General features: G+C 35.2%; 1 protein-coding gene across 1 annotated transcript in view; it reads right to left on the reverse strand.

Annotated features, from left to right (window-relative positions):
- Positions 1–1,174: 1,174 nt before the first annotated feature.
- LOC106054061 (potassium voltage-gated channel protein Shal-like) overlaps positions 1,175–25,603 on the reverse strand; it is a 210,503-nt gene continuing 186,074 nt past the window's right edge. Inside the window, exons 3-6 of the mRNA XM_056026848.1 lie at positions 18,646–18,808; positions 15,022–15,207; positions 12,397–12,573; positions 1,175–8,805 (exon numbers count right to left, since the gene is read on the reverse strand). Of these exons, the coding sequence (XP_055882823.1) occupies positions 8,365–8,805; positions 12,397–12,573; positions 15,022–15,207; positions 18,646–18,808 (967 nt within the window). The 3' untranslated portion in view covers positions 1,175–8,364. The remainder of the gene's footprint in view (positions 8,806–12,396; positions 12,574–15,021; positions 15,208–18,645; positions 18,809–25,603) is intronic.

Genomic DNA, 25,603 nt, shown 5'->3' on the forward strand with positions numbered 1-25,603 from the left:
GTGAAGTGGTGTCTCGCTTCTCGACTACAATACGTTCCAGTCGAGTTGTTTGTACACCGAAGCTATGTTTAACAAAAAGAAATGTAGTATGATTTAATGGGCTCTTACAGACCAGAAGCAGTCTAAAGCTGTAGGCTATATTCTAAAACTAAACGCATGTCGTTTTGTGAAGCGAGGTCCAAACGCCGTGTACATACTTAGCCAGGACAACAGGAAGAGGTTGAAAGATCAACGAACGACGCACGTGAATCTAAGTTTTATTTTGTATATTTCATTTAGAATACTTTTTTGTTTTGTTTACCTTTCGATTTCATAAGCAAAGAAAAATAAAAAAATCATGGAAGACAACGGCCACCCGCTCCATCAGAACTACGTCAGGTCGTCGCGAAGTGGGCGACTGCTGTCAATCAAAACAAGAATGGAGCGGTACAAAAACTTGTTCGTACCTCACTCGGTCAGACTCTATCACCGCCACTCATTTATCAGGGAATATGAAATGCACCAAGATACCTGTGTGTAGTCGCTGAATGAACTCTTTACGTTGTCTGTTGTATTTATGTGTATTTTTCTGTTGTGTTGTCTTTATATGAGAAAAGAGTCCTTATAATCACAACAAATTTCCGTAAGGATCAATAAAGCAGTCTTAGTCTTAGTCTTTAATACAGATCTTCATACAACACACACACACACTGTAGTGGCGTAGCTAGAGTGAGGTGGGGGTCCAAATTCGAAAGTCCCCCCGGGCCCACACTTGAGGGGGCCCCAAATGAATTTCCTACTTTTTTGTACATTAAATATTACGCCACTGCCATGTAATCTTGCTATCCACTTGGAGTCAAAAATGGTAAACAGTATTGCTGCACAAAAAACACGAGATCAGGCTATATGAATTGAAATTTGTCACGTTTGCCTTTTCTCGTCAATAAAACAATAAAAGAGTTTTAAAGATTATTTTTATGTTAATTTTACTTATATACTGTACCTGTTGGAATTTAGATATATATTTATAATTACATTATCTCATGTCATGATGTCGAAAGCCAAAATGCAGGGGACCCCCTAAAAAAAGGTAAACCCCCTAAAGACCCCATATCCTTAGCAACGCCACTGACGCACTGATTAGAAATACACACTACAGCATGTGAATTAAGAAAAAAAAAACCCACTCCAATGATTGTGTAAAAAGATGTTTATTTCAATGGTAACTTTGTCACAGAATTCTCAGCTGTTGGAACACAAAGGACCGCCTCATACCAGAAACGTTGGACTCTACAAACATGGACCAGGGCCGTCGGGGAATTCAGGTGTCCGGGGGAAGTGGGATTAGGGGAGAAACCCAACAAAAAAAAAACAACTCATGTAACAAAAATAAAAAGTAATAAAACTCACCAATAGTTATTTGAAAAGTCTCATTAAAATGCATCCACATTCCTTAACACAACTTATAATATTAGTAAATGCTAAATAAATCTTAAAATTAGTATTAAAATAGTTAAAAAAAAACATGATAGTGATAATAATGAGAGTACTAATGGATGGTGTAACTAAAGACCGCAATCAAGTCGCTCACTCAGTCGCTTCATGAATCAGGAATTCTCTGAGCTCACATATGAATGAATGAAGTTTATCTCCTACAGTGATTTTCTTAACCCAGAAACCAATTTTAAAAAATGCAAATAGTTATAAAAGTCAAATGGTGATACACTTGAAAAAAAAAAATAAAGTGAACAATATATACATATAGTAAACGTTAGAACAGAGAGTGTGTTGATATATTTTAAAATATAGGGATACAAAAAAAAACGACAACAAATATTTAATCGATTCTTATATATCATTTATGCATTTAAGGAAAAGCTTTTTTTAACACTTAAGATTTTACATCTAATCTTATCAGGTGCTACGTACATTTCTGTGCTACAGCATAGTATTACAATATGTGATTGTGTGACTTCGGATCATCTCACAAACTATCTAAACTAATCAAAGCATACCCAAAAAAACCAGCCATTTTTATAGACCCAAAAACTAGATTTGAGCAGATTATTGACAATGGCCTTGATAAAGCCATAATGTACACTGAGAGTCGTTCTAGTTTTTCAAATAAATAAGATCTGCGAGATGCTTTGACTTAAACAAATAATAAGCCCTAAATCCAATTAAATTTGTTAATTCATAAACATAAAAAAATATATAAAAATAAAATGTAATTAACAAAACATTAAAATTTATATAAAAAAAGATGTTAACATAATTTAATTCAGTGCATTCTTGACATGTTTATGAATATTATGCTTTTTAATCTTTTTAAATACAACAAAACAAAAAACATGGTAGCATATCAAATAGAAGGCGAACAAATACATCATTCATGTTCCAGGAATAATTTGTTGAAAAATCTCTAAAAGTCTGATGCACTGTTATAACTGTAAAACAAAAGAGAAATAAAAGCACACACACACATTTCTTGTTTGGCAAGTCTTGATCTTAGACGAGTTTGGTGAGCCATTGACAAAACTTAGGCTTTCTCAAAGTCATTGGATCTAATGCTTTATACTACTACTGTGCATGAGACACTATACGCACAGACCAAAATATAGATTGGTTAAGTCTAATGCTAGCAATGGAACATCTTCGACACTTTGGAAAAATATGTTTCCGATATAGACTACATAAATAAATTAAGCTGTTACAATAATTACACATCAAGATCGATATCTAGACTCTATTCTAGTGTTAAAAAAGTACTAACATAAAAAAAAAAATATATATCCCTTGATCTTTGTAGTATTTGATTCGAAACCAATGAACGTGAGCGCACACTTTGATCATTTTTCTATTTGAGATTTTTTTTTTACATGGCGAAAAAGCTAAAAATAGCTAACTTTTGGTGTAACCGGTGTCCAATCTAAGGACGTGCTGACAAGCTAGGCTTTTTTTCAAAGTCACGTGATCATTTTAAAAAAAATACTATTTAGCACAGCAGAAACAAATTTTCTAAGCTCTTCGGTTTGTTGCACACACACACACAAATCCATATGGTAGAAGCACTGGACTTTATGACTTACAACTTATTTAAAAACAAATGGGCAACTATCTAGCGGTAATAAAGTAGATTTGCTACGTAGGTCAGCTGCCACGAATTGAGATATTGTTACATTTAAAGCTTCACTCTTTTTCATTTAGTTGGCACTATTGAAGTCTAATTTAGCGCGCTGGACGTTGTCCAGTTTATCGTGAAAATGACCAATAGGATTTCAATCCAGATTAAACAATTAGGATTGATGTCGAGATATTAGCCATATTATTTCATGGTTTGCAAGGACTATAGAGTTCTTTCTTTTTGACGCAAGGATTAGGAATATGGAATGGACCTCATTCACCAATCGTAAACAAACATCATTTAGCCACATGATAATATTGACAAAACAACGGAAAAAAAACTGTCACGTGGTAGCCATTGTGTATTACGTAATTTGTATAGAAGAGATAGAGGATCACGTGGCTAAATGTTGTTAGTTTACGATTGGTGAATGAGGTCCATTGTGATATAGGTCTATTTAGTTTCTAAAAACTGAAGATCACAAGTTTTTTTATTATTTTTTTGTTGGAGAGCGAATTCACAGAATCTTTATAAAAGTTCATAGTGTTTTACTTATTGATTGAACGTATTAAAATGAAGAAATACAATGTTCTCGTTGGCCAGTCTATGTATATCTGTGTCTATGGTTGTCTTACTCTTTTCTACTTAACGAAGTATCATTTTCCTAAACACAAACACACACACCAAATGTGAACCATCCCATTACAAAAATGAATAAGGAGTTAAAAAAACAGGAGACAAAATGTGTGCAACTATAAAAACAGTACTCGTAAGAAAAAAAAAGAAACGAATCAAAACGTACTGAGTTTTTTTTTTTTTTTTGTAGGACAGCTCTAGCTTTACTAATCTTATATATTACAGACGTTACTTCAAAACAGAAGATAACTACGTCCTACGCATTTCATGTGTCAATCAATACCAATGGTATAAGTTATTCATCCATTGTTTAAACTACACCATACGAGTTTATGTAGGCAGCCCTCAGTCGTAGGTTGTCTACGGCTCATCTTGTTAAGCGTTTCTTCTCGTGGCTACATAACTCTGTTCTAAATAATCATTGATAGTTAATCATATAATCATATTATGTGCAAAGAGGAAGGATTATAAAAGAAAGTTACCTAAAAAAAAGAAAAACAATAGATAATAAGAAATGGTGAGTCCCACAGTAGACTTTCATCTATCGTGTGGTACAAGCAAGCTCCAGTTGGGCTAACAAAAAGATAATCCTAATGACATTACAATTTGAATTATGCATGTTATTACATATGTACAATAAATAGAGACAAATACAACAAAAGGGAGAGAAGAAAAACAAATAAATGCAGTGGTATTGAAGTTACTTACGTCATAACAAGAATACATACGAGGAATTAAGAATGTTAAAACAGGCAATTGCAATTCTTTTACATAGGATCGTCACCTGAATCATCATTGCAACATCATTACCTTCACCAACAGTTTACGTGACAGTTAAAAAATTGGTTAATAACTATTTACATATTTGCAGTCAAATATCACAATATAGATGGGGACATAGGATAAGGATGGTGTCAATATCGTTGCACTTTTGTCATTGGTGATAAATAGAAAAAAATGATTGAAAGTGTATAAAGTGTAACAATCTGTTGTCAAGAGCCTCAGGGTTCTAAAAGAAATGATGGATTGTGTGTAAAGTATGACACATCAGATATAAAGAGTCTCAGGGTTCTAACAGAAATGATTGATTGTATGTAAAGTATGACACATCAGATGTCAAGAGCCTCAGGGTTCTAAAAGAAATGATTGATTGTGTGTAAAGCATGACAAATCAGATGTCAAGAGCCTCAGGGTTCTAAAAGAAATGATTGATTGTATGTAAAGTATGACACATCAGATGTCAAGAGCCTCAGGGTTCTAAAAGAAATGATTGATTGTGTGTAAAGCATGACACATCAGACGTCAAGATCCTCAGGGTTCTAAATGAAAGGATTGATAGTGTGTAAAGTATGACACATCAGATGTAAAGAGTCTCAGGGTTCTAAAAGAAATGATTGATAGTGTGCAAAGTATGACACATTAGATGTAAAGAGCCTCAGGGTTCTAAAAGAAATGATTGATTGTGTGTAAAGTATGACACATCAGATGTCAAGAGCCTGAGGGTTCTAAAAAAATGATTGATTGTATGTAAATTATGACACATCATATGTAAAGAGTCTCAGGGTTCTAAAAGAAATGATTGATTGTGTGTAAAGTATGACACATTAGATGTAAAGAGTCTCAGGGTTCTAAAAGAAATGATTGATAGTGTGTAAATTATGACACATCAGATGTCAAGAGCCTCAGGGTTCTAAAAGAAATGATTGATAGTGTGTAAATTATGACACATCAGATGTAAAGAGTCTAAGGGTTCTAACAGAAATGATTGTGTATAAACTATGACACATCAGATGTCAAGAGCCTCAGGGTTCTAAAAACAATGATTGATTGTGTGTTAAGTATGACACATCAGATGTAAAGAGCCTCAGGGTTCTAAAAGAAATGATTGTGTGTAAAGTGTGAAACAATAATGTCAAGAGTCTCAGGGTTCTAAAAGAAATGTTTGATAGTGTGTAAAGTATGGCATGTTTAGCTGGTGTCAAGAACCTCATTGTTCTAAAAATATCACTGCAGCTAGTTTTAATAGTATACTGTTGTTGTATTTTTTGTTAGCTTCGACAGGAAAGTTGAACTGAGTTTTAATGTTCGGTCTAGTAGAAATTATGATCCTAAAGAAAGTGACATGGAAAGAAAGTGGATACTAGAAAACTCGTTCTATTTATAACCCTCACAACGGATATAGTATATTTGCTGTTTCACGTTTTGTGATTTTTATAGTACTTTTGTTTGTTGTTTGTTTTACATGTTTCGGATGTTCCTTCAGAGTTGAAGATAGTTTACTTCCTAGTCCAAACAGATACTAACAGATTGTTGTGATGTGTAGATTATTGTTTAAGACGGCAATGGTAAACAAACCATTCTAAGATATCTGATACTGTTTATTTACTTATTATTATGAAAATAGTAAATAAAAATAGACTTTGCACCTAAATCAATCATATTATAAAAACCAAAAATTTTTTACAATTTAGAAATTACTTTTCATTGATTGACCAAAAAGAAATACACTCACATGCAGATCCTGTCTAATTTGCTCGTAAATCGTGTGGTTAGAATTTGGTATAGTTTTACTCAGTACAACAAAATATTTCGTATAAACAATAATAAATACATATGCACTATGAATAATGCCACATAATGACAATGGTAATGAACGCAAATGAGGTATATTTTTTACGTTAAATGCCGATTTCAACTCAGTTGTTGGTAATAGTGAACTTCACCGAAATATAAACTCAGTAGTGGAATACAAATTTAAAAAAAAAATAAAAGGATACAAAATATAACATCTGTTGTTCACACGAATTATATATTGACTTTGTTGATGTTTTTCTTTACATGTATCGCCAATTACAAACAACCAATCACTCTGCAAAGGTAATAATTTCAAATCACGTCCTACAACGAAATGCTTCAGTCTATATTCTATATCATTCTATGTACAGAAGCAGCATAAAGTTCACGTCGACCAAATTGTCAGGCCTCTCCATATACGGCGTTCACACAAATACCTTCTAGCTTCTTTCTTCCTTTATTAGTTCAAACGTTATTTTTTTAAAAAGTATTTGTATCTAAATCTTAAGGAGTGGATCTAGGAAACGTGATAAGGTATTGACTGAAGTTCTATTATAGTTGATTCTATACTCTTCTATAAAAGTGCTACAGGTCTTGACATCCGCACTGTGGATTGCGGAGTTTTATATTTTCAAAAGATTCTCATGCTCTCGATTTGAGTAGACGTCATTAGTGGACGATCCAGTATAGATGTTTTTGCATTAATTTCAAGAGTTTCTTAGATTTCAAGTCAACAGAATCATTCAAAACATAAAAAAATAGTGTCTACCAATTTATTACCCACCAAGCGCATTTAGACGTGACATTTTAGCTTTAGATTTATCTTCTCCATGTTGGTAACGAATAATTCTTATTATATCTGATACTTACTTCCCCTTCTGTTATTTCTTTACAAACCCACCATTTTTATTTCATTTCCTCAAACGGCGTGTTATGATTTGACTAGTTAGTTTTCTAGCAACACACTGTCTTGTCCATTATTCAGAACTGGGCATAAACATTTGAATACAAATATATAATAATGAATATTTTTTTCAAAATTTAGGTTTTCATTAAAAATAATTTTCTCCTCTTATTAGGATGTAAAACAAATTCAAATCATTTTTCAAGCTATAACATTAAATGTGAAAAATATTGTTTTTATCCAAAGACTAGGTTACCTTTCATGTTTCTGATTTTCAGAGAATATAAACACTTCAATTTTTGCAAAAGTTTAATGCAAACCAAAACTTAATTATTTACACATACTTCATAAATAGCACATTCACCAGAGACATCAGCCGCGTGACATTTTAAAACGTTAAAAAAAAAAAGGAATTTTTTTTTCTGCATTTTAAACTACATGGTGAATTAAAAAATTGGAAGATTTGTTGAAAAGTTTTATGCAAAATTGGAACAAAGAGAGAAAAAAAATGGAGGCTATTTACAAAGAGAATGAGCAGATCTTGAACTTTGAATCATTCCGTTTCACTTTCCAATGTTGCTTGTTCATGGAAACACCAACATAGGGTACAAGTGTTCAACAGGACCAGACGATCACAAACAAGAACTCCAGTTCCTGGTAGATAATGCTATAGCGTTGTAGTTCACAGACTTTTGTTGCCAACTTTGTACAAAGTTTAGCTGCTTTAACTGATATTAAAAAATATAGGTCTATAGTAAAGAAAAAAAAATAGCCAAAAGTATTTTCATAAGAATCACTCCACATTTGATTTTTGTTTTATTAACTTGCTTTTTGCGTTGTTAGAAGTTTTTTTATTATGACTACTTTATTTTTTGAAGAGACACACCATATATTGGAATTAAGTCAAAAAATTGTTCTTTCTTTGTGTGAGTCATAAAATGTAAAAGGGAATACTGATAAGGGAATAGACTCACTAAACATATGTGGGGGGTGGGGGTGGGTAGGCGTGGGAAGTGTTAACAAATGGGGAAGGGTTTATGGTATAAGTGCACTACAACTAATCCTTGAAATTTAAATAAAAGTCCGTTGATTTGTTGTTGTTTTTTAATGTTTTCAGTTAAACAGAAGTTTACTTCTCTTGCCATGGTTATAAGGTAGATATCCTGACTATGTCTCCCTTGTTGGACGTGGAAGGCAAGAGTGAGCTGTGAGCAGTCAATACGTCCGGCACGGACTGTGAACTTCCGGTGGAGTTCGGGCTGGACACCAACGCTGTGGTGATGTTCTGGTGGCTGGAGGAGGATAGCCTGGATCCCATGTTCGGCTCACTGCCGGACACGGGGCAAGCGTTCCTCAGGCCGCCCAAGAAATTGGGCTGAAAGTTGCCATAAATGTCCTGACTACTATTGGACTTATTGTCCAGCCCATTGCCCCGTTGTCCGCTGCCGCCTTGGCTGTGATTAGTGTTGGAAAAGCCTTGGACAGCCAGGACGTTGACGTCGCTAGATCTGGACTCTTGTTTGGAAGCAGGTGATAAGCGAACTCTCACGTCGTTCATCTCTTCATGGTCAATGGTGTGAGAATGTTTCTGAAAGGCATAAATATTTAAATAGGATTTCACGTACCCATGAAATATGTAAGAACAAGAATTATTTTGTAAAAAAAAAATATATAGGCTAATTAGATAAACCTTTTTTTTTACCTAAACCAGAAACATGTCAGCTTCTGTTTCAATGAAACCGATGATCACATAACAAAATAGGCACGAAGCACAAGGAAGCAATCATTCTGAAAAGAATTCTTTAAAGCTCTCTTGTCTATCTCACGCAACCTTCTCAAAATTGTCCCAGTTAACACTAATCAACTAATGTAAAGTGACTAAAATAAATAAAAATAAAATATCGAGCTCTTGGAAATTAAAAACAACAAACAACGTAGTCTGGTCAGTCCAGAGCGCAAACCACACGACCAGGCCGCCATCCTCTAATTCCGCCTTTATGGAAAAGTTAAATAATATTAAATTATACTCTGTTGGAACGTAATATGATTTTCCCTTGGAAATATGTTCCATAGCTATGGGTATTTTAATTCAAAGTACTGATTCCATTCCGTGGTGATGAGGGTGAAGTGAAAAAGAGTTCCACAAAAGGAAAGTTATTTATTCATTTAAGTAGCTTTTAGTTGTAAATGTTTCTCGTGACTAATTAATTCAGGACCAAATAATATTGAAAAGGATTTCTTCCCCATAGGAATCAGTTTTCTTGGCATCGATCTCGCAGTTATAAGAATGATATCGATTCGGCTTCGGAATCGATATCGTCTTATTTTTTGTGTTGTTGTCTACCACTTCATAAAGTATTTGGCCTAGGGCCGAGACAATGTCCGAAATTTAACAACTACAAACCTTGAAGAGGAGAATTCATGGTCTTCTATTACCTCTGTAGTGCTAATGTAAGCCAAACTGTTTTTAAACAGGTCGAGAGATACTATCAAAAGAGAAGGGAACGTTTGAACCTATCGATCGCTGACCAGACTCGGTTCTCCAACACGTAGTTGCCATTTCAATCAAGAGTGCGCAAGTTTTGCTTTTTATGTCACGTGTTCTCTACCAAGATCTGCGCAAGTCGAGGATAAAACAGAATTTGATTGTCAAGAAGAAGACAAACAATAGGCACTTGCACGCGAGTCTAGCTGTTACCAGCTAGATACGTTTTCCTCTGTTTATTTTGTTCTGTGTATTTGTGTGAGAAGCTGTCATCAAGTGCATTCCACAGTTTTGTATTCTGTACACCGGATACTCCAGCTTAGATCAAAATCTCCATTTTTTTTTGTTATCTTCAAAATATTTATTTTCAGATTTTACTCTAGGTTACCTCATTGAACTATTGCTAAATAAAAGCTTTAAAAGAATACTATAAGATAGGGATAGTACTTTTTGAAATCCGGATACCATGTTTCTTAAATAGCTCGTGTTACTGAATGTTTCGCATAACTTCTAAATCAGATACCTATGTTAATATTTTGAAAAACTATTTTTCCCTTATTGTTTTCAACTATATAACTAATTGTGACGAATTAAAGTAAATCCGCATTTATTAACAGATAGCAAATACTAATCTGAATTAAAGTAAATCCGCATTTATTAACAGATAGCAAATACTAACCTGAAAGTGCTAGGACTACCGCAGTCTGAACGGAAATTGTAAAACTAAAATATGTTACAATTTAATTGAAAAAAAAATACTGATCAAATCACAATCACATCATTTGAAACTAAAGATTGCAAAGTAAAATAAATATAAATGCTGAGATTACCCGTTGCTAAGTGACAAGTTTAAGTTTCAGTAGTAAAAAAAAGAGTAAGGTTACCCTTTCAGACCTTGTGGTCTAAAGGGCAGATGATGTAAAGCTCATCTGTTTCTGTGGCCTACGGTTAACGAGGGTGTCATGTGGCCAGCACAACGACCTTTACTTTTCCCAAACTAATGTCGGGTACCCGTTTGAGCTGGGTGGACTCAGAGGCGCCCGAAGATCCCGAAATTAAAAATCCCAGTCTTCACCAGGATTCGAACCTCAGACCCCGCTACGGAAGCCAAGCGCTTTACCGCTCAGCCACCGCGCCTAGAGTTTCAGCAGAGGACTATAGAGATAGAGCAGAGTTCATTATAATTAAGAACATTTTTTCGGCATTGTCCGGTACTTCCCGGTTTAAGTTTTGCAAGCTTGTCATTGATAATACGTACAGTGACGCTGAACAATCTTTTTGATGACAAACAGGTTGGAGGTGGCAAAAGGTAGATTTGAGCAACCTGGGCTAATCCAGGGAATCTGTTGTCTAAGGCCTTCCACCATAAAACCGGATCGTCTTTTCGCTGAATCAAGGGTTCACTCAGGTATTTTGACAGCTCAATTTATCATATCTTGCTGGTTTTGTGCTCTATAGACCACTGGTGACTGTCGTGTGCATCTGGAGTTGCTCCTTTGTTTGATGTTTTTCTTTTGTGCACCATTATGGTTTGTGCGCTAGTTCTTAAGGGCGCGCTATGCTGGTGTCATTGCTCTGTTTGTTTTTGCTGGATAGCAGTCCTTTAGATTGAGCTCTGTTGTTGTTTTCTTCCCCAGCGTTGGAGACGCAGGCTTGGGACTCTGCTGGAGTCAAGCCTGATCTGTAAGCTTTGTTATGGTTAGGACCCTACTTAGCTATCAGCCATGGCATTGGGTTGTGGATTTCGCGGGCCCTGTTGGAACTGCGGCACTAAGTTTTAAGGTGTGCTTTATTTATTTTGAATAATTTGCATAACTTGTACTTGACCTTGTAAATACTGTTGTGTACTTATTCATCATTCATGTCATATTACATCATCTATTCATTAAACTGTTGTACTGTAACTCATGTTTTTAACTGATAAAGGTTAACTTTTCAGCGTTGAGGTGATGGAACCCGGTGGAGCATGTCATACCCTAGATAGACCTGTAAACACACCTTGACAGTGACTAGCTTCTTCTTGAGTCACCAATTCTTTGAAACAGCCCAACAAAATGGAATCCTCTGACCGGGCTTTCTTTGTTCAACAGCTTCAATGAAGACTTCTGCTGGTGATGCTGTTACTGTAACAGGATTTCGGTGATGCACATCTTAGGGCTCCAGTCTTCGCTTCTGCGCATGCATTGACATTTAACAAGAAAGACTTGAGTCGAGGGTCCAAATCTTGCTATGCTGTTCAGACGAGTAATGTCTAGTAATTGTCACCTCTTTTCTTAGCTTAGCCCCCTTTTCTTTCCCCAACACCTAATGAATAATCTTACACTTTCGGCCATCTCGACTGATATGCACAGTAGAAAAAAGGTTATGCTTTTGATCTACCCAGATAGGGCAATTTCTTTATTGCTCACCATATTAGCTGATAAACGTCGCGAGATCGAGACTTAAGCTGGTCATTACCTACTTTATCTAACCAACATTTTTAGCGGCCAAACACAGTCATTTAAAAGAGCAACTTCCCTGTTATTAACACCAATCATCGTCTAGATACCTGACATTCAATATATAAGGCTTGTCTTGGAGTCCATAGATTAATGAGGAGTGCAGTATTTCCCGTGTCTACGCAGGCCCAGCTGCGACCTACTCAATAAGACTCTATCGTGTAATGACATGCACCAGTTCTATCTGTGTACTTACCTTTTTATTTCTGTTTCTGTTTTTATGTTTGGAAGATTTAGAAAATCGATTGACACAACACCTGGACTTTTTCTCTTTCTTTGATACGATGGATGGGTCAGGTGAGGGCGGTGGTGTGGAAGATGGTTTGTTGCCCAAGGTGTTGAATGTCATGTCCATCTCAACGAACTCTCTGTCCTGAAGGTGTAAATAAAGTCATGTAGTCAGGTAAATAGAGTCACGTAGTCAAGTAGATAAAGTCGCGTAGTTAAGTAAATAAAGTCACGTGGTTAAGTAAAAAAAAGTCACGTAGTCAGGTAAATAAAGTCACGTAGTCAAGTAAACAAAGTCACGTAGTCAAGCAAATAAAGTCACGTAGTCAAATAAATAAAGTCACGTAGTCCAGTAAATAATGTCAAGTAGTCAAATAAATAAAGTCACGTAGTCCAGTAAATAATGTCAAGTAGTCAAATAAATAAAGTCACGTAGTCAAGTAAATAATGTCACGTAGTCAAATAAATAAAGTCACGTATTAAAGTAAATAATGTCACGTAGTCAAATAAATAAAGTCACGTAGTCAGGTAAATAATGTCAAGTAGTCAAATAAATAAAGTCACGTAGTCAAGTAAATAAAGTCATGTAGTCAGGTAAATAAAGTCACGTAGTCCGGTAAATAAAGTCATGTAGTCAGGTAAATAAAGTCATGTAGTCAGGTAAATAAAGTCATGTAGTCAGGTAAATAAAGTCACGTAGTCAGGTAAATAAAGTCATGTAGTCAAATTTAAAAAAAAGTCACGTAGTCAAGAAAATAAAGTCACGTAGTCGGGTAATAATGTCACGTAGTCAAGTAAATAATGTTAATTAGTCAAATAAATAAAGTCAAGTAGTCAAATAAATAAAGTCATGTAGTCAAGTAGATAAAGTCGCGTAGTTAAGTAGAGTAGCTTAGAAAATTGCAAACCTTTCATTAATTAGATACAGTAAATATTAAAAGAATACTTAATGACTGTAACAAAAATATCCCTGACATTGGTTAAAATTAATAGAATCTCTAAAGTCTGTATAAAGAAAAAGTAATGAATCCCTGATGTTTGTAAAACGCAAAGAATCCCCAAAATTTGTTAAAAGTAAAGAATCCCTGATGTCTGTAAAAAAAATATAGTAAGGAATCCCTGATGTTTGTAAAACGCAAAGAATCCCCAAAGTTTGTACAAATTAAAGAATCCCTGATGTCTGTCAGAAAATAGTAATGAGTCCCTATGTTTGTAAAAAGTAAAGAATCCCTGATGTCTGTTACAGCAAAGACTCCATAAAGTTTGCATAAAGTAAAGAAACCATTCAACATAGAAGATGTTTGGGTGAAAGATGCGCTACATAAAATCAATTTAGAAAACAATGAAAGAAATTAATTTGGGGAAGATGGGAAGCTTAGGAAACTTGTGATGGTCAAAACCACACCGTAAAGTGACATTCACACAGATTTTAAACGAAGCAATATTATAATTAAGGAAAAAAAAAGTTAAGTAAAATGGACAGCTGGAAAATTGTGGACCTTTTCCCTTCTGTCTAAAACTATTTCCTACAGTGAATGAGTTCAATTATTTCTGCAGCTAAGGGGTTAATGACGAAGTTTTATTGCTGTCACAACTATTAGAAAGCCCATTAGGCTGAATGAACCAAAGCGTGTTCTTTGTACTATAAAACTCCCACTACTATACCTGTACACTCATTACATACTACATGGCAAATGCTGGTCTAAGTCTAGTGTAAGTTAAAAGGTAAAAACAAAGAGAAAAAAATCGCTACAGGTTTTATAAACATGACATGTAACAAATCATAGCAGCACTGGAAATTTAGAGTTATTAGGAGAAGACGTATTTAATAAAATATATAAAGAAGAAAATATGGTGAAAGCAAGATTTCGACTAGAACTTGAACTATGGACGACTCCATAAAAATTTAAGTTCTTATAAAAAAATTAATTCCCCCATAAAAATGAAGTTCTCCATAAAAAATTAGGTTTCTCATAAAAAATAAGTTCCTCATAAAAAAAATTAAGTTCCCCATAAAAAATAAGTTCCTCATAAAAAATGTAAGTTCTTCATAGAAAAAAATAAGTTTCTCAGGAAAAATTTAAGTTCCCCATAAAAAATAAAGTTCCCCATAAAAAATAAAGTTCCGGATAAAAAATAAAGTTCCGGATAAAAAAATTAAGTTATCTGGATAAACTGTTCTTCGCCCTTCTCTGGTCTTTGATTTCTTGTAAAATAAATGCTAATAAAATTACGCGTGTGATATATTCTCTATATGAGGCGACTCGTGTTCAGGAATATGACTTCTGTGATTAATTAGCCACCATGTTTTTATTTTAAATATTTTTTTCATCTGCATAAAATTTTAATTAGAAGTTAAAACCATAATTAAAAACTGTGGAGCAGCTAGCCCTAGAGGGGGGGGGGGGAAGGAGAAGAGGAAGGGTAGTCACGATTTACATTTGCCCCCACCACATCATTTAAGTCTCATTTCAAAGTGACGTCACACTTGATTAGTTTTAGACGTCTTTAACGATTTAAAAATATTAAACACGAGGCCGCACCCCAAACACACGCGCACAGGGACGCCACTGGTAAAGGTTTGGTACTGTACCGTTGTTCTTTCCAAACAGGACAGAAGATGGTGATGCTGCATTTCAAAGATGTCGTGCTTGCTGTACTCCTCGATCTCTAGGCCTGCCTCTCGAGCCAACAGCGCTTCCTCGGCTCGTTTCTTGGCACTGATGAAACCCGCACTGCTGGCGTTCTTGGCCATATTGATTCTGGTTTCCCGCGCTTTCTGAAAGTGGGGAAAAAAAGATTTAAAACATTTCAAAACAAGTTCAATCATTTTTATTTTAAAGTTTTTTTTTTCTTAATATAAAAAAGTTGTTTTCTGATTTGTTTTCCAAATTCTTATCCTTTTTTTTTTTTTAAAATGTATTACTGATTTAAAATGGAGGTCTGCCTGATTGTGTGGTATGCGATTTAGATTGTCCTTACTTGAAGCCATGATCGCTTCCTTCCCCTGCTAACCTACAGGTTGTTTTGGATTGAAGTTAATATCTTTAATTGGGAAAGAATGGTTGAAACTTGTTATACATTACATGAGAAAATGTAATGGTAAAGACAAAACAAAAGTCATAAAATTATAAACTCACCCTAAGGATTCATCCAACCTATAAAAAAATGTACCCCCTTTCAGACCTTGCGATCTAAAGGTCATCTGCTTCATTGACCTACGGTTAACGAGCAGTTATCATGTGGGCAGCCTTTATTTCCCGATATAAATTCAGGTACGCTGGAGTTGGGTGGACTCATGAGTGTCCTTAAAATTCTGTGACCTCTCGGTTCGGAATCCAAGTGTTTTACACCTGAGTCACCAGGTCCCTGTCTCTTTCCTAGCTCTTTCTCATGTCATCGGAACTGATACTCTGCGGCTTCCATAGGCACATTTAGACAGACGAGGGGTCGGCGAGCCATAATTAGAGTAACCATTTTGAAATAAACAAGGTTACAAAGACAGTTTGTGTGGAAACACAAACTCTAAATCGGCCCCCGAAGTGGTCCACACAGACAGGTAAAAAGGCAGGCTTCAATATTTTCAGAAAGAATATCAGAATGAAATTTTATCAAAGACAAATGACAGAGAAGAATGGAGAAAGAAGGTTGACAGATCTTGTGTGGTCGCTCCAGCGATCAGGCAGACCAAAGGATAAGTGAAAGTGAATGTGAAGTTAGATGTTGTGAATGTGAAGTTAGATGTGAACCTGGACTAACTGATGTCTTATAATAAATATTTAATTGATCTAATTGTTTTGTAAGAGTCAATCTCTAATTGAAATCCTCAAGAAAAAAACATTTCCGTAAAAAAAAAATTCCTTTAGTTCGGTGTTCTATTATTCTGGTATGAAGTTGCAGTTCATGTGATAATATGAACAACTACTTACTAAGTGTTGTATTAAATTATGTCCAACTTATATGCATACTAAATAGATTTTTTCTCTTAAAAAAAGGAAACATTTTTTTTTATAAATGTAGTAGTTAGTATGACAGGACTTACTTAACTTAGCAATACAAATGTAAAAACAAAATATTTATTGACAAAAAATCTAAAACCATTTGGGTAAATGTGTTTACAATATGGTATACTTTTATTGCACCCCACCACAAACACTAAAGAGCCTCCCGTGTTTGTTACTATTAATAGTGAATGGTTGTAAAAAGTGATGTATTTTTATGAAAAAACTGCTTGCATAAGTGATTTAAAAAATTAGATTTTTTCGCTTTCAGAAAAGAAAAAAATAGCCGTTGTATCAGAACTTTGAATGGTCTAAAATATTATGATGTTGGATGACGGACGGACGGAGAGACATTCCACATAAAACTAATACCGTCTTTTCCCCTTTCGGGGGCCGCTAAAAATAAATATCTGGTTAACTACAAAAGAGTAAATTAAAAAGCTAAGATTGATAAAAGATTCGTTGTTTCGTGAATAATATATTTATTGTTTTTAATCATTAGTAAGCCTCGTTTTCGTAAGAGAATAACGAATTATTGAAAAAATGTGCTGAGTGTCGAAGCCTCAGACCTATATATATATATATGCCCAGGCCTTTTCAAAAAGACAATCATTCAACAATATAGATTTGAAACAACAGAAAAACGGTTAAAGCGGAATTTAAACAATTGGAAGTAACCCAGACTCCAACTCGCATTGATCACTACTTTATCAATGACACAAACAAATTATTACGATAAAAACCAATAATAACCAAAAACACAGCAATCACAAACTTTAAAAAATAAACTCTCCAATCTGACGAAAGCTTGAAGAACGTGCAATTATATTGCTTGAAAGATTCATCAATTTTTTGGGGGGAGTATTGTCTCAGATTTGATGGGTTTGAAATGGATTCAAACGGATTGGTTATGGGAATTCAATGCTTCATTAGGGCATTAACCCTTACCCACCTCTCCGAGCTATCGAACGAAAAGCTTCACGTTAACACATTGTTCGGTTTAAAAAAAAACTGTAGTTTTATATTTTTTAATTTAATTTATAAATGGATTATGCCATGAATTTAGCTATGAAAAGACAGCACAGCCTTTATGATTCCAGGCACAATTTAGCCACAATAAATAAACGATCTTTTTAATTATTCTAGTTTGCTAATAACACCACCGTTATTTCAAACAATGAAGTCACAAATAATAAAATAATGAGAAAGCATATAAATATCCTGATTTTTTTACTTATCTTACCTTATCTTATCTTATCTTATCTTATAAGTTACACACGTTCATTCAAAACAGAATAATTACGTTTTAGGTGTATCCATGTGTTAATCTACTCAAACATGTCAACTAGAAACAATCCCTGCCAAGGCATTTGTTTTCCTGGTTAATTTAGGCAACCCGTTCGACGCTCTTATGGCATTAAGGAAGTAGGAGCCCTTGTAAGAATGTGTCTTAGCATAAGGAATAAGAAATGTACCTTTATCTGTGTTTGTACTAGTATACAAATAGGAAAAAAAAATTATTCGCTTAATTTGATGACAGTTCCCCTCTTCAGAGCATGCGGTCTACAGGGCAGATGATGTAAAGGTCATCTGCTTCTGAGGAACACGGTTAAAGAGGGTGTCACGTGATGACATATCATGAGAATCGTAAGGTATCAAACAACTTTGAAGCTTAGATTATACACACTACTGTTGTAGACGGTCGTTGAGATGTAGCACTAAACTGATGGTAGACAACTAAACTGATGGTAGACAACTAAACTGATGGTAGACAACTAAACTGATGGTAGACAACTAAACTGATGGTAGACAACTAAACCGCTGTTGGCGTACTAAATGTTAACTTGTAAAATTTGAAATAACTTGAATAACTTCTTTTGTTAACAGAACTAAATAGAATTTTCATTAAAATATCAACAAAGTCAACTTGAGATAAAGTGAAATCAATGTAGTAGACTTGAGTAATATAATAAAATGGTATTCTGAACAAAATCTAAATCACTAAAAAGACACGTCTTTTCTCTCTGGCGTTCTGGAATCGGCTTTACTCCCCAAGACAGCTGACGACAGAGCCGCTTTTCTTGCATCATTCAGGACCAATCGCTAACCTCTTCCCACCGTCACCATAGAGAAACACACACACACACACTCCATAACAACTAGTAGATTGGTGTAACGACCTGGACTAGATGCTGAGTTCAAATAATGTGTCCTACCTTCTGTGCTTTTCTTTTGTCCGCTCTTTGGTTTTGGTGGTAGATCCTACTGAAGTTTGAGACTATAACAGGAACAGGAAGCGCGATGACCAGCACACCACTGAGCGAGCAAACACCGCCGACTATCTTTCCAGTGATTGTCTCTGGCGTCATGTCACCGTACCTGGTGAGGAGAAACATAGCGATACATGTTTCGTGATATATAGAGAGAGGAATTTTCAGGAAGAAAACACAAGGTATGAATAGTGAGACAACGAGGTATCTTTAGTGAGACAACGAGGTATCTTTAGTGAGACAACGAGGTATAGTGAGACAACGAGGTACCTTGAGTGAGACAACGAGGTATGAATAGTGAGACAACAAGGATCTTTACTGAGACAACGAGGTATGAATAGTGAGACAACAAGGATCTTTACTGAGACAACGAGGTATGAATAGTGAGACAACGAGGATCTTTAGTGAGACAACGAGGATCTTTAGTGAGACAACGAGGCATCTTTAGTGAGACAACGAGGATCTTTAGTGAGACAACGAGGATCTTTAGTGAGACAACGAGGATCTTAGTGAGACAACGAGGTATGTTTATATAATTATAATCTTTTCTATTTAAAGGAAAATTGTCTTACAATTTGTGCAAGACACAAAACCTTATAACTATAGAAAACAAAATATACTTTTACACCATATTTACTCAAGAGTTGTATGTGAAATGTTGAATTGTATTTAATGATTTAAATGCCAGGGAAACAAAGTGTTTGCGACTGCTTGTCTTTGTAATCGTTGTCTTGTATTTCCTTTGTGATGGTAATATCACAAAATACTGAACCAGAGGGTGCATTTTTTTTTTAATTTCTGAAATCTTTGCAGCTTTTTATGAATGTTTTCTCAAACAGTTGTCCAAATAAGGTAGTTTTTTTTTAACCAATGACATTACCAGCAGCATTAAGGCGACAACGAGGTATGTTTAGTAATAAGACAAGGAGGTATGTTTAGTAATAAGACAAGGAGGTATGTTTAGTAATAAGACAAGGAGATATGTTTAGTAATAAGACAACGTGGTATGTTTAGTAATAAGACAAGGAGGTATGTTTAATAATAAGACAAGGAGGTATGTTTAGTAATAAGACAAGGAGGTATGTTTAATAATAAGACAAGGAGGTATGTTTAGTAATAAGACAAGGAGGTATGTTTAGTAATAAGACAAGGAGGTATGTTTAGTAATAAGACAAGGAGGTATGTTTAGTAATAAGACAGCGAGGTATGTTTAGTAATAAGACAAGGAGGTATGTTTAGTAATAAGACAAGGAGGTATGTTTAGTAATAAGACAAGGAGGTATGTTTAGTAATAAGACAAGGAGGTATGTTTAGTAATAAGACAAGGAGATATGTTTAATAATAAGACAACGAGGTATGTTTAGTAATAAGACAACGAAATATGTTTAGTAATAAGACAAGGAGATATGTTTAGTAATAAGACAAGGAGGTATATTTAGAAAGGCAACATAATAAATGCACGTGATACCTTGGTAAATAGTTTGGTATTTTTTCTCTTTTTTATTGACAGAGAATGATTATTAATATTTTAATAAATGTTTAGTTTCCACATGATAAAATAACCTCAAATTAAGATATTAAGTCTAATTATTATTTGCGAACTGTAGACAGGTCTAAATCAACGTGTTCATATTTTCTTTCCTTTCACGATATTATATATTTAATATATCGCCAACTTCTTTTACCAATAGTATTGTATTATAGTGGATTCAATTCTAGGTATCACATACAAAGACCGCATTACAAACGAATAGACTGAGACATGATTAGGTCAGCGATCGGACCCCACGATGATCTTCAAACTACTGTAAAAAACAAACAAAAAAAAAAGGCAAAACTAAAATTCTATGGCCATATAACAAGGTCCTCAGAGCTCGTAAAAACCATCCTTCAAATAACAGTACCAGGAAAAAGAAGAAGAGGCAGACAGAAAAAGTGATGGGAAGACAACATAAAAGAATGAACGGGCCTGTCATTGAAAGAGATTCAATCAAAGGCGAAAGACAGAGAGGAATGGAGAAAGACTGTCAACAGAACTTGTGTGATGCTGCCCGGTCCAACAGACTATGGGATAGCTAATGGTGGATTTAAATAGTTCTAGTGTTTTATTCTGCTACATTGCTAAACAGACGTATCGTTACGTGTAGCAACATCATGCAGTTATAGTGGATCACATAATCCTGAGACTCGAGTGCATAGCAAGGGTCAGTCCCTCACGTTGCGACACACACTGGACTCTCAGTAGAATTTGTTGACCACATCAACGACGTCAAACCTCTTTTGGAACTCACCAGTCTTGCTGGTCAATTTTGGCCAGCTCTGGGGACAGGGGCAGACGAGTTAATGACTTGTTAGCGCTTAATTGGGATGTACCTTGGAGCCGAGCGTGCTAGACACCAGTTAAACTTAGGGGGGGGGGTCATTATTAGAGCATTGGGTGTTAAACGAAGAGACTACCAGAGGTCAGCAACAGTCAGGACAAGTCAGGTCAAGTCAGGTCGTTGGGTTGATTTTAGAATATGCAATTATCTCAAAAGATAAGATTTAAATATGAAAGGAAGGTTAGTGCCAATATCCCCCCAGTCTTTAAACTTTACTTTGACATATATTAGGTATGTGTAGTTCAGTCTCGTAGCTAGGGATATGGGGGCACTGGGGGCTTGACCTCTTTAAGGGTCTTTGCATTTTGACATTCAACATCATGACATGAGATAATGGCGTAACTTTTAATGTAAAAATTAATTTCGGACAATCATATGAGGGACCTCTCATGTGTGGACGGGGGGATTTTCAAATTTGGACCCCTTCCCCCACCCTAGCTACGCCCATGATGTAAGTCTGTGTTACCTAAGCTTATGAGATGTAGATCTTCAATAATGTGTAGTATTGTAACTTAAGCAGTTTATAAGAATTAGCAAGCACTTTGTGACTGTGGTTAGACTCTTGGAACTCGAGGCCCCTGGAGGTTTACCTCAGTCAACCTGGAGGTTTACCTCAGTCAACCTGGAGGTTTACCTCAGTCAACCTGTCTGAACAACTGTTCTAGGATGGATCCAAGAAGATGTCAATTCGTTACGTCATGTTTCCGATTAAATTCCGATGATTCGTGTAACACATAACTCAGATTAGAAGCGAGGCCGAAGGCTGAACTCATCTAAGATGCTCAATATTTTCCTTCTCTGTATCTCTCCAGTCGTTTGGGTGTCCCACCAAAAAATAAAAAAATATCAAAGACGCTCAAGTGAACTTCAAACTACTTGCCAACGAAATCAAAGTGTAAAGTGAACAGTTTGAAGACCAAAGCCTAGCTCCACTTCCTTCATTGACTACACCGGAGACACCAAACAAGCTGGCTATTTATAGTTTGTAGGCCATGTATGAAAACTTCCAATAAACAAATACACATTCCAAGCACACACATATATATATATATATAATATGAAGAGAGAGAGAGAGAGAGGATACTATTTAACTAAGTAATATTTAATTAAATTCATCGCAATTGTTCGTTCAGGAATGAGATTTTTAGGTAGTCGGACATGACATCTGGAGGACGACAGGAAATGACAGCGGAAAGTGATTCGAACTCGGAACTATCTTATCAACAATCCGAATCTGTCATCAGAATACGACTAAGACTTTAGAGTCGATCAATGCTACAAACTGTTTGTCACACTGACGTCACTCTTTACGTTCATGTTCAACACAAACTTCCAATAGTATGACAGTCACGTGGTGTACGCGTCAAGGTTGATATGGACATTTGAACCTTTTTTTTTGTGTTTAGTTTAATTGAGTAAATCTACTATTATGGAAACTTCAAGTCAAGCTTTATAATCTACTTTAGTAAATCTGCTATCGAATTTGAATTATAAAGTATATTTATTTCTCGATACATACATATAGCGTGTTCCATCTTTTCATGGTTTCTACTTATGTTATTTTGTAAAGAGGAATTGTGTTGTTTTTTTCCCCGCCTGAACAAGAATCTCCCGGCATACTATTGGATATTGCGTTATCAGATTTCACTTTTAAAAATCTCTAGACGTATTCAACACTAACATAAGAAGTAAGTCAAAAGAAAAAAAAATCCAAATCAATGCAAAATACCAGCAATGAGGCCAAATTATCTTTATAAATACAAAAAAGCCAAAATTGTAAAATGATTGCCATGAAAGACCAAACTGGCTAGTCATCTGCAGCCAAGTCCTAAAAGACTGGTATATGGAAATGTACGCGTCTCGCATATTCCCAGTTAATAATTCCACTTACATAATCGACCGTTTCCGGAGAGAGTGAAGTATCGGAATTAAATAGCTTAGTATCGATCCAGGTCTTGTATTTGACTTTTTTTTTTTTTTACATCTTCTTTCTTTTAGTGAAGATTCCAGAATATCGAAAACTTTGAAAGACGCTGGGTATATGATGGGAGACATAAAATCAAGAACGATTTTAAGTGAAGTGAACTCTGTAATACTGTGGCTAAAAATAAACCCAAAAACTCGTTTTTTTATTATTTTAAATATATTTTACATTAATGCTTTCAGTTTTGCTCTTAAAGAAACTAAAACTGACCAATAATAACCTGAACTTATTAAATTCCAACCATTAGCTAACACTTTCGTTATAGTCAAAACCAAAAGTCAAAAACTGAAGACCACAAGTCAAAAACTGAAGACCACAAGTCAAAAACTGAAGACCACAAGTAAAAAACTGAAGACCACAAGTCAAAAACTGAAGACCACAAGTCAAAAACTGAAGACCACAAGTCAAAAACTGAAGACCACAAGTAAAAAACTGAAGACCACAAGTAAAAAACTGAAGACCACAAGTAAAAAACTGAAGACCACAAGTAAAAAAACTGAAGACCACAAGTAAAAAACTGAAGACCACAAGTAAAAAACTGAAGACCACAAGTCAAAAACTGAAGACCACAAGTCAAAAACTGAAGACCACAAGTAAAAAACTGAAGACCACAAGTAAAAAACTGAAGACCACAAGTAAAAAACTGAAGACCACAAGTAAAAAACTGAAGACCACAAGTCGAAAACTGAAGAACACAAGTAAAAAACTGAAGACCACAAGTCGAAAACTGAAGACCACAAGTCGAAAACTGAAGACCACAAGTAAAAAACTGAAGACCACAAGTAAAAAACTGAAGACCACAAGTAAAAAACTGAAGACCACAAGTAAAAAACTGAAGACCACAAGTAAAAAACTGAAGACCACAAGTAAAAAACTGAAGACCACAAGTAAAAAACTGAAGACCACAAGTAAAAAACTGAAGACCACAAGTCGAAAACTGAAGACCACAAGTAAAAAACTGAAGACCACAAGTCGAAAACTGAAGACCACAAGTAAAAAACTGAAGACCACAAGTAAAAAACTGAAGACCACAAGTAAAAAACTGAAGACCACAAGTAAAAAACTGAAGACCACAAGTAAAAAACTGAAGACCACAAGTAAAAAGCTGAAGACCACAAGTCGAAAACTGAAGACCACAAGTCGAAAACTGAAGACCACAAGTCGAAAACTGAAGACCACAAGTAAAAAACTGAAGACCACAAGTAAAAAACTGAAGACCACAAGTCGAAAACTGAAGACCACAAGTCGAAAACTGAAGACCACAAGTAAAAAACTGAAGACCACAAGTCGAAAACTGAAGACCACAAGTCGAAAACTGAAGACCACAAGTAAAAAACTGAAGACCACAAGTAAAAAACTGAAGACCACAAGTAAAAAACTGAAGACCACAAGTAAAAAACTGAAGACCACAAGTAAAAAACTGAAGACCACAAGTAAAAAACTGAAGACCACAAGTCGAAAACTGAAGACCACAAGTAAAAAACTGAAGACCACAAGTAAAAAACTGAAGACCACAAGTCGAAAACTGAAGACCACAAGTCGAAAACTGAAGACCACAAGTCGAAAACTGAAGACCACAAGTCGAAAACTGAAGACCACAAGTCGAAAACTGAAGACCACAAGTAAAAAACTGAAGACCACAAGTAAAAAACTGAAGACCACAAGTAAAAAACTGAAGACCACAAGTAAAAAACTGAAGACCACAAGTAAAAAACTGAATACCACAAGTAAAAAACTGAAGACCACAAGTAAAAAACTGAAGACCACAAGTAAAAAACTGAAGACCACAAGTCGAAAACTGAAGACCACAAGTCGAAAACTGAAGACCACAAGTCAAAAACTGAAGACCACAAGTCAAAAACTGAAGACCACAAGTCAAAAACTGAAGACCACAAGTCAAAAACTGAAGACCACAAGTAAAAAACTGAAGACCACAAGTAAAAAACTGAAGACCACAAGTAAAAAACTGAAGACCACAAGTAAAAAACTGAAGACCACAAGTAAAAAACTGAAGACCACAAGTAAAAAACTGAAGACCACAAGTAAAAAACTGAAGACCACAAGTAAAAAACTGAAGACCACAAGTCGAAAACTGAAGACCACAAGTCGAAAACTGAAGACCACAAGTCGAAAACTGAAGACCACAAGTAAAAAACTGAAGACCACAAGTAAAAAACTGAAGACCACAAGTCGAAAACTGAAGACCACAAGTCGAAAACTGAAGACCACAAGTAAAAAACTGAAGACCACAAGTCGAAAACTGAAGACCACAAGTCGAAAACTGAAGACCACAAGTAAAAAACTGAAGACCACAAGTAAAAAACTGAAGACCACAAGTAAAAAACTGAAGACCACAAGTAAAAAACTGAAGACCACAAGTAAAAAACTGAAGACCACAAGTCGAAAACTGAAGACCACAAGTAAAAAACTGAAGACCACAAGTAAAAAACTGAAGACCACAAGTCGAAAACTGAAGACCACAAGTCGAAAACTGAAGACCACAAGTCGAAAACTGAAGACCACAAGTAAAAAACTGAAT

This window comes from Biomphalaria glabrata, chromosome 4 (genome assembly GCF_947242115.1).
Source record: "Biomphalaria glabrata chromosome 4, xgBioGlab47.1, whole genome shotgun sequence".
NCBI classification, from domain to species: Eukaryota; Metazoa; Mollusca; class Gastropoda; family Planorbidae; genus Biomphalaria; species Biomphalaria glabrata.